This window comes from Cygnus olor, chromosome 1 (genome assembly GCF_009769625.2).
Source record: "Cygnus olor isolate bCygOlo1 chromosome 1, bCygOlo1.pri.v2, whole genome shotgun sequence".
Taxonomy (NCBI): domain Eukaryota; kingdom Metazoa; phylum Chordata; class Aves; order Anseriformes; family Anatidae; genus Cygnus; species Cygnus olor.
The window spans coordinates 183,287,693-183,298,500 of record NC_049169.1 but is presented as its reverse complement, the minus strand read 5'-3'; the positions used below and the strand labels follow the sequence as shown (position 1 = coordinate 183,298,500).

At 34.5% G+C, this 10,808-nt stretch overlaps 1 protein-coding gene across 1 annotated transcript in view; it reads right to left on the bottom strand.

Moving 5' to 3' along the window:
- Positions 1-616: 616 nt before the first annotated feature.
- The window catches only part of POSTN (periostin), a 35,023-nt gene continuing 24,831 nt past the window's right edge, over positions 617-10,808 (bottom strand). Inside the window, 7 exon segments of the mRNA XM_040543399.1 lie at positions 617-1,849; positions 2,948-2,989; positions 7,258-7,338; positions 7,782-7,859; positions 9,420-9,446; positions 9,449-9,508; positions 10,074-10,169. Coding sequence (XP_040399333.1) covers positions 1,809-1,849; positions 2,948-2,989; positions 7,258-7,338; positions 7,782-7,859; positions 9,420-9,446; positions 9,449-9,508; positions 10,074-10,169 — 425 coding nt within the window. The 3' untranslated portion in view covers positions 617-1,808.

The following is a 10,808-nucleotide window of genomic DNA, read 5'->3' as shown; positions in this document are numbered from 1 at the left end:
TTTGACTTAGAATGGATTTCTAAAGTCTGCTCTTCAAAATATTGACTGAAGATCTTATAATGACATATCAGTGAAGAGAGCATAATAAAGTTCATGATCTAATGACAGCAAAAGGCCCTGGGGAAAGGTGACAGCTTTAATTCATCCTCTGGGCAGTACTGAGAGAGGCCTCATTCTCACCTAAAAGTTCTTTCCAGGGTTAGAAGCCATCCTTCTACCCAAGCACTTGTCCTGGTTTCAGCTAGGATAGAATTAATTTTACTCCTAGTAACCACAACAGCACTCTAACAATAGATAGTGGGGTCACCTTACTGAGATACTCTGTCAGCCCAGTAAGTCTACAAAACATAACAGTCCAGTGCTCAGGTATCTTTTCCACTCATAAGGAAATTGAGATGATAGCGTTCACAGTATGTGATTATTGAATCTTGAATCAAGGGAAGTTTTGAATTCTGTTTAAGGAGAATGATGCAGTTACAGCATTAATTTGTTCTAGGTGAGAAAGGGAAATATCTGCTTGCTTCTCTGAGGGCAAATTTTTAATCTAAAAACGACACTAACAGTTTAAGAATATTTACAAATTGCTTTCTCATAAAAAAAGATTTACAAATACAAGGACATTTAGACAACTTGTTTATTGAGTATTTCTTTCAAAACAGAAGTATAAAAGCACATCAGATAACTCCTCTTAAACTTTGGTCTGCAGAATTAAGGCACTTTGAACATGTTTTTTCTTACTCCATGAGTAATTGTTTTCCAACTTTCATTAATAAAGGCAAACAATTTTTATGAGTACAAAACTAGTTATAAAAATGACATAATTTACAGACAACTCCACATTAGTACCAGACATTAGCAAAGCATGTTTTGATATAAAAGCTTTCAGACCTAGGCTCATTTTTGTAACACCTTTTTCCACGCAGAGATAACTGTTTGCATGCATTTTAATTATCCCTTCTATAATCCACTTTTAGAATCAAAAGACATATTTAGGGAAAAGTCAGAAAACATTTAAGAATTTCAGTATATATGTTGTTATAGGATTCCTTTAATGGGAATTATTTTTTCATATAAATAAAGGTCAGCATGATCACAAATACACTTTAGGAAGCTTATAACATTTTCTTTTTCCCTTGTTAAGATTTTCCATTAGCCATGTTACCAGAAGGCATTTGGATATGTGATGTAGAACAAGAAAAGATACATTTGTCTGTTTAGACATATAATATTTGTCTGTTTAGAAAAGGTAATGTTACTGGTGTCAGTATTACATTAAAAATGCTATGAATTTTGACTTACAAAAAACATACAATACTACTGAACCAAAAGTGCTACATTAACACTCTTATTTCCTTACATTACTTATTCTAAAAGTCATCTGATTTTTTTTTCCTAGAAATGATCTAATTTCATTTATATTTCTCATTTAGTAGAAATAAAAATAATAATAAAAATACATTCTGCATTGTTCCCTGCTATTTTTGAATCCAATCGTGCAAGCACTTACTAGCCAGCTTAAAAGGGAATCCTGGTTCTACAGAAGCTGATGGAAGTTTTGTTTGTGCCTTTAGCAGTTCCAGAATCCCACCTTGCATAATGCTTACTATCAAGAGCAATTACAGCACCTTGTGAGAATTATGCCAGTAGTGAGCATCTACATTTTCACATCTTTTTGTGGATTCATGGTTCAGTTTACATTGTTATCAAAACACATTGTTTTCTAATATTCTTTTTTCAAAACAGTTTCTCTTCATCTCAAAGACCATGCCGTTAATTTGTAATTCTGTGGATTTTATCTTGAAAAGCTTTTAAGAATAAGCTAGTCTTGTCCTCCTTCTTGCTGATCCCCCTGGGGAAAAAAAAAAAAAGAAATTATAACCTATGATTATATGTAATATAGTTAAACTAGATACTGCATTTACGGGTGAAAGACACGAATAGGAAAGAATGATGCTGAATCCTTCACTGTCATACTGGCAGGTAGAAAACTATAGTGATCTCTCAGCTTCTCAATAGATTCAAATAATGTACAAACAGTGAATACAAATCCTGCATTGGGGAATCCCACAGTGCCATTTTCACAGTATCCGATTCCAGAATCGGATCTTACTTTGACACCTTGTCCTGGTTTCAGCTAGGATAGAGTTATTTTTCCTCCTAGTAGCTGGTATGGTGCTGTGTTTGGGATTTAGGATGAAAATCATGTTGATAACAGGCTCATGTTTTAATTGTTGCAGAGCAGTGCTTACACTAAGCCAAGAAATTTTCAGCTTCTCACACCGTCCCACCAGTGAGGAGGCTGGGGGTCCAGCTGTGAGGGGACAGAACTCGGACAGCTGACCCGAACTGGACAAAGTGATATTCCATACCACAGGGCATCACGCTGAACAATTAATACGGGGTTATGGGGTGGATGCCCAGGGTGGGGGGACCATTGCTCAAGGACGGGCTGGGCATTGGTCAGTAGGTGGTGAACAATTGCATGGTGCATCGCTTGTTTTGTGCACATTATTAGTAGTATTATTAATCATTTTTTTCTTTTCTGTCCTATTAAACTGTCTTTATCTCAACCCACAAGCTATTTTTTTTTCCCCCGATTCTCTCCTCCATCCCACTGTGCAGGGAAGGGTTAGTGAATGGCTGTGTAGTGCTTTGCTGCCTGGCAGGTTAAACCACAACACACCTTTATTCTATTGTGAAACATGGTTTGAATGAAGCACATAATATAAGTTCTTTTCAGATAGAAACATATATATAAGACTATACAAGCCTTTTAATTAACAATAGCGAGTCTTGTTATTTTTTTTTTTAAAAGCATAAATGCAACTCTTCCCTTTGGAACTCTGTTTTCTTAAGCTTCTGTGTACCCTCCACCCTTTACTTTAAACATATCTGAGAAAAATATTTGATAGAAGTTAAAATTTTTAAATGTATGTTTTGCTTTTACCTTGTGTCCTCTTGTTTGCTTGTACTTTCCATACAGGTGCTTCTAGAAAATAGAAATGTTTCAGTCAGAATTTATTTGTTAGAGCTTTTGAAAACTTTAAAAATCTTGGAAACCTATTGTAGACTTGTAATGTCTTCTCTTTTTTAAGGTTTTTTAATGAATTAAGGATTCTGATCCATTAGTATGTTGACTTGATCACCTGAAACATGAATGCGAATAATAAATACAGTGTACACATTTCCATAATTTGTATTCTTCCATCAATTCTTACCTACATTTCAAAAGTACTTTTAAGTTTTAATAGTATGAATTATTCATACTGATCTCTTGTGGATGGTTGCATGATGTAGGCAGGAGCCAGGACATTTTGCCCTTACTCTTCACACAGCAAAAGCCATCTGACACTGTCAGTGATGTGCAATCATGTTAATGTATTGTCCAGGACTCGGTCTCAGATTTTGGCAGAGGAAATTCAGATTTCCTTGCAGGGCACGCTATAGACATTTATTCAAGAATTATATATAAATGATATGCTTGAATCTCAGCCATTGCAAGATGTCAGCCACATTACCAGCTGCATTTGGGCCTTGATATATAACTGAACTGTGAGCCCACAGTATCACGCCACATTAACAGGTCAGCTTATTTTCTCAGAAACTTCTGTTTTAAAGGGTACAGCGAAGCAAGGGCCATTGTATAGGTACCACCCTCATTAGCAGATATGTCTGTTTTCCAAAAGACCGATTCTCTGAAACTACAGACACTTTTTCCTCTCTCTAATCAAACCTTGATGTAATTTTTAAAACCAAGTGTCTCCTCATTAGGAGAGAAAACACAAACTTTAAAGAGAATTCTTCTCTCACAGACGTTACTGTAGTATATTTCCTTCTTTACAGACATAAAGTACTTGTATATTTGCTTAACTAGCCACATGCAGTTGCCTTTTCATCTTGAGGTACAGGGTATGTAAACACAATGCCCTGAAATATAGGCTTCATTACTGCTGAGGTGAAACACTGGGCATCTGCACCAAGTTAAAGAAAATTGCAAGTTCTGCACCACCTTAACAAGGAGAGAACATGGCCCATACAAACTTGTGTGTTTTCTGGTAAAGCTCCATGGCTGAAAATCATACCCATCTCTCATTTTCAAGCAATAGTTGACTTCCTTGCATGCCTTGTACTACCCAACATTGAAGTTTACAAATAATTGTGGTATAGCTTCAGTATTTGGTATAAACTTTAAAATGCAAAAAGTAGAAACATATTTATTTCTTAAACACCACTATCCACAAGCCATATTTTTATTATGAATTTGTATTTCAAAGGCTGACAGACTAAATAAATTCTTACTCTGCATCATTAGAATTAGAATTGGAAAAGGACATACATTCAAATACAACAGAAACCCCAAACAAACTACTTTTTAACTTGGAATAAATAAATAAATAAAAAGATTGCTAAACTTGAAAAACTAATTCCTGGCATATACCCAGGCTGAACTGAGGCTGAACTGTATTTGACTCCTCATGTTGGACCTCCAGACCACTCAGCTTTTTCAAAACCAAGAGTTTCCCTTATTAAATAGGATAAGAGTAGAGAAATTCCAAGACCCCATAAGATTTACCCTTCCCCAGAGATCATATTCCCTCCACCCCCCTCTTACCAAGTTGAGAACCCAACAGATCACATTGACAGATCACATTAAAACTGACAAGAAATAACTCAAGTTAAAAACAACTCACGTGGTCTTCTTCTGGATGTGTTGCTTAGAGAAAATGCAATTCTTATGGTGCATGTTCCTTCATATGTTTTACCTAAGCTTTGAGGTTTAGACATTTCCTCTTGTCTACTATGCCTGCCAAATCTTTTAGTTACTTTTAGACACAAGACAAGCCTCAACATTTTTCTCTGCAACATCAGTGAAAGAATTCTTTTCCAAAACAATCAAAAAACTCTTCTTGCTAAAATATTGGTTTCAGACCTAAGTAATTTTTGTGAATAAAAGCTACAAATCCCCACCTAGAATGATCACTTCAGACAAGTGAGGTCTCAGTGATACTGGATTTTTAGACAAACTAACCTTCCAAATGGACTTTCTTGATCTCTCTCTCGATAATCTGTGGCTCTCCCTCAATTACTTTAGTAACCTTGGTGTACTCAGTTCCAGCTACAATAGGCATTAAAAACAAATGAGTTAAATCTGGGATAGCATTTTTTCATGTGCAAGGAACCATCAGTGGAAACAATGCTGTTTTGGGGGTGTAGGTATATGCAGGCCACTATGGCATTCATGATGTAAAGTCCTCCTGATTTTCTTGGCCCTGACACAGGTGATGCCTTCTCTAGGGCTGAAAGTCATTCATTGCAATCTTGGATTGTAGTTTGTTTCAGCAAAGACTGCCAATTGTAATAAGCAGTGCTGGACATTATATGAGTTGAATTACAGCCCATATAAAATCTTTTATTTTAGACAGTGGGAATACATCCATTCGCATCGGGACTCAGATTTAAGTGCTTAGGAAATTTTCAGTAAAACAAGCATTTTGACGTAGACAAGAGGGCCATAAAGCACTATCACCATTAACACTAACAGCCATAAAGCAGTGTGTGTATCTGCTTTTATTGGCTGAAAGAAATGGTAAGATATTATAATGGAAGACAAGGGTATCTGACTGGATAAATCATGGGAAAGACAGAAAAAAATCAAATTAAAACAAGAGACAGAAATCTGCCTATTTGTCCCATTCTGTAAAGCAGGATGCTTACGCAAACTGACATATAATAGCAAGGAAAAATAGCAAGAATTCAAGAGACAATATTGTCTTTTCCAAATTTACTGCAGATAAATTATTTCTTACTTTTCTATACAATGATAGGCTCACTATAAGATTTATCTTTACAGACTACATCTATTTAATTGTATATCTCTGTAACTGAAGAATTTTGAACATTCTGGGATAAATTTTACTCCTGCTTTTTATAGCCTCGTTAAGACCACTAGAACGTAGTCCAACAGATGGAGGGATTTTTTTTTTTTTTTTCCTATTTTCAACTCTTTTTAAATATTCGCTGCTGAAATAGGCAGCTCCAGAGAGCAACTCTCACACTTAGGATAGGATACAATGAAAAACCCTCTAGATCATATTTCTCTCCAATGAGTACAGAAAAATCCTGGCTAAGATCTGCAAAACTAAGATTTGATTGTTTAAAATAGCAGAAAGAAATACAGTCATATTCATGGCCATATCATGTTTTGTCTCTAAGACTAGCTACATTATCAACCACCATGTTTTTGTTTGATGAAGAAACTGCTATGACATTCAGCCATCACTAAATTCTTGTGATTCTGAGGTTTAAATTACATATACAGAAGAGTGCTTGTGAAAAGCTACAAGATTTAGTTCTGTGTACACATGGCTGAACTTAGTATGAGCTACTTAAGTAGTATTTGAGTTAGTAACTTATGAGAAAGTGAACATAATATGAATTCGATTCAGCTAATTTATGCCAGGAGAAATATCCATAAATATTTTGAGCCTCTCACTCAGGTTTACATTGACCCTTACTAAAAGCACAATACTTGAATTCTCTTTTTTTATTCCCCATTGCTATTATAGATAGTGATTCTAATCTATACATTAAGCAGAAAACATTCCAAATTCATAGATAGATTAATTTCATAAGCACAAGTTTGTTTACCAGTTTTCTACAGCTACTGGTTATATACTGCCAAAACTGTTAGAATTAAGAGAGCAAGAAGGAAAGAAAACCATTCTTTGGAACATTATATTTGGAAAGAGTTGAGGTTAATGCCTTGATATCCGTCACCTGTAAGCTTTGAAAGAGGGATGCTAAACATGCCTTTAATTATTGAGGGCAATGAATATTCATTTCTGGATGACTGATAAGTAAGGTGAATTTGGCCTATTACAATGTTTTCTATTTCATAAATGTTTTTCACAGATTTAAATTTGCTGAGTAAAAAGGTTCACAGCTAGTGGAATAAATCTTCATTGCTCCCCTGGGTTTTAATTAGATAACTTTTTAAAGACTGAGAAAACAATTAAATTTTTTATCTATTTGTCATGGCTGATATCATACCAAAATTAATCAATCAAACTTTGGCACTTGTTTCCTTTTTATGTGCATCTGGCACTTCCTATATGTCATTCTTTTTTTTTTTTTTTTTCCCATTGAAGTTTAATTTTTGCTAGATCAGTCTTTAAAATGTTGAGCTAGACAGATCTGAGAGAGGTTTCAGTTATCATAACCTGTTACAACAAGGTTAGTTGTAATACACTGAATTACCTCCCTGCAGAAGTCTTTTGATTTCCTCATCTTCGAGTAAATGACCATCACCTTCAATAAATTTGGTCACCTTGGTAACCTCTGATAGGATACAGGTTATGGCAAAAAAATTGATTGACAGAAAATATTTGACAATCCTATAACAGCATATTAATGACTTTATCCTGTTATAGCATTTTGCTGAATTACAAAAGTTATCTGTGATGATATTATGTTCCACGCTAAATACTGAAAACATCATATTGCATGACAAGCATAACTTAGCATTTATTAGACCCAGGCAGTCTCAGTTCTAGAGCTGACTGGAATGTGAAGATCAGAGACTCAAACTAGAGTATTAAGTTAGGCCATTTCTCAGCTTTTCAGGATTAACCTCTGATTTTGCAGAGTGAACATATTTGATGAAAACACATTTGAGTATCCATTCAGTGACTACTTAAATAATATCATACTGGTTTTATTGCTGTCATTGTTTGTTTTTGATTGTCTGTTTTTAAAGAAGAAAAGAAAACAAGGATACTAACCTTCTTCAAGAAATTTCTTTAATTTTTCTTCATTATCTGAACCACCTGCAGTAATTCTGGTATATTTTATTTCAGGACCTAGAAAAAGATGATTTTTTTTTTTTAAAAAACAAGGACTTAAGTTAGATATAGCACTATTGTCTTTTAAGTTTTTTTTTCCCCTCAATTTAACCCTTATGATGATTCTGTCTTTAACATGCTTTAATCTGCTTTTATGTTTTTTGCTTGTTTTTGTTTGTTTGTTTTATCTTTCACTGTGTCCTAAACTGAAATGAAAGAGGACTACGAATAGCTTAGAACTATTCAGACAAGTAAGTAGGCAAATTTAACATAGTAAACATCTGCTCACAGTTTTAATAATTTTGTTGTATTAGGTCACAGATCAGGTATTTCCTCATTGTAAAATGGTCTGGATCCACTGTTGTAAAAGATGTTATTAATGTTGTAACAGCTATGAGTCATTTGAGAGTTTAGTGCAGAAATTCTTTATCAGTTTCTATTACAGAGAAGGAAATTTCAGGTCTGGAATGCTGGCATCATCTACATGATAATGACTATTTCATGTGGGCTATTATTGAAACTTGCAGTTCAGAAGTGAGAGAATAATATTTTCTCTCCCAGAAATTTTCTGTTTTGAAAAAAGTATCCCTGATTTATTCAGAAACTACTGCCGTCTTTTTCACTGTTATAGACATTTCATTCAGTTGCTTTCACTGTAGTAAATAGTTGCATGAGAATAACTTGCCTGGTTTATTTCTCTCTTGCTTGAATGACTTAAATTGATTTTTTCAAGATAAACTCAATACAAAGACTTTCTGCTAAGTCAATATTTCTGTAACACTGTCTTTCCCTTGCAACTGTTCTTGCAGACAGTATTTTAACTACAGTGTACAAGATAGTATTTATCCAAGGGAATCAAATGTGTTAGCAGAGAATTTGTGACTGTTTAAATATGCCTCAATCTAATCACTTCAATTTCTGTAAGTTTTCTAGGATTCTTAAACATAAAAATCTTCACAGTAGGTCAAATGTAACTGAAATTGGCCAAGGAGATTGAAAGCTACTGTACAAAAAGATAAAGGGACAGATGCTCATTAATTTTATTCTACATTAGCACGAAACAAATGTCTGCCTTTTGGATGTCAGAAAAAGATAGTCTCACCTTAAAAAGAAACAAAGTATTTTATTTTTATTATTATTATAATTATATATTTTTTTCCTGAACTGAGTTTCAAGGAAGCCTGGAAAAACATGCAAAAGTAGGTATCTACACACTGAAGGGCTAGTGTTGGTCAAATGAAGCCTACCTGGAGATATACAATACAAGTAACCTAAAAATTCACATGCACACAAAAAAATAAAAATAAAAATCTAAAATAAGACAGACTGAAAAATGCAAAAGAACACTCTTAGCCTGAAATGGTATACATATGTATATGTATCAGACATATATAATTCTGTATGTATATGTGTAGCAGACAGTGAAAATCTGAGCTATACAATCTGAGCTATACATGGCAGTGGGAAGTAGCAGGAGGAAAATTCACCTCCTCAGGAAATGCAGTTTAGGCATTAGGACAGGACTTAAGATGTTCTGCTTTTTGTATGTAATGGAGAACTTCACTCAACATGAATTACCTTGAATAATTCTTTCTTCTGTTACCTTTTCTCTGTCACTTCCACAGGTCGCCCATCAATGATTTTGGTGTATGTTTTAATAATTGGTTCTACAAGGATTTTTAAATTGAAGATATTAATAAAGTGATTAGCAGTGTTACACTTGCTGCTTTTGAGACACCAAAACTTAATGAAGCACACAAGGAACGACCACAGAATATTTTAAGAAAAAATAAAAACGCTGAGTAGACCAGGAGCTGTTTGTCCCAAATTTAAGATGACTACATGCTATTTTCTTTGAAACCACCCTAGATATGAAATCCTTAAAGCTCCTAGCAAAGCAGGAAACAAAGTTGATTTATTTGTCTGATAATGCTGCCTTTCTATCACAAGAATCACATCCTGCATTTTCGACTGCAGGACAACAATCAGCAAATAACTGAGACAGGCATTATGTCAGCATGCAGAACATTTCTAACACTGTCTTGACTGTAGCTATTAGGTACAGCTAAGGAAAAAAAAAATAAAATTGCCATACTTCCAGAAGGTCCTGTTAAAAATAAGTCCGTTGTCTAACATACCACAGAAACCACCTGCACTCAAGTAAAAACAGTCCAGGAATAATTTATTTCAGATTTTAACTAATGCAAATTAAGTTGCTGAAAGCATACCAACCTCCATGTATCACTTTAGTTATTGTCTCCCCTTCCCTGACTATTTTGAACTCAGGTTCCCCTTCAATTAATTTAGTGAGCTGTGTAATAGATGGGTCTGTGACACAAGGAAAAAACAACATGTTACAAATAGTCATAAAAATATTTACGGTATTCCATAGGACTGAGATGAAGCTAGCATTATCACCCCTACCCTAAATAAACCAGATGACCATAATGGAGAAGCCATAAATCTGAGAAGCCATCTGCAGCAGTGGCTGTACAATCTTGTACTTCCTCCCATGCTGTCTTAAATTTAGATCCTGTTGTGCACTTACTATTTACAAATTTTGTTTTTGTTTTGTTTTTGTGTATTGGGTATTTTTAACATCTGTTGACAAGTGTCAAACGAACACAGATCCTCAGCAGCTGAAAGGAAGCTTTCTTGTATATATATTGGTAAAATGCCTAAACTGAGGCATTGCTGGAATGTTCTGCTGGGTTTTCATTTATTTATCTATCTTTTTATTTATTTATTTTTATTTTAAGCTACACAGACTTAGGCAGTGGGCATATAGCCTAAAATAAAATAAAATAAATAGATTCAGAGATCAGCTGGGTAGGTTGTAAGGGTATTTGTCAGCAGTAATGGCTACTGCCCTCTGAGTTTCATGGGAGATGTCATCTTGATTTCAATGGCCAAAACAAATAATTTGGTAATCTCTTATTCTTGTGCAATCCCCACAGATCACACTGA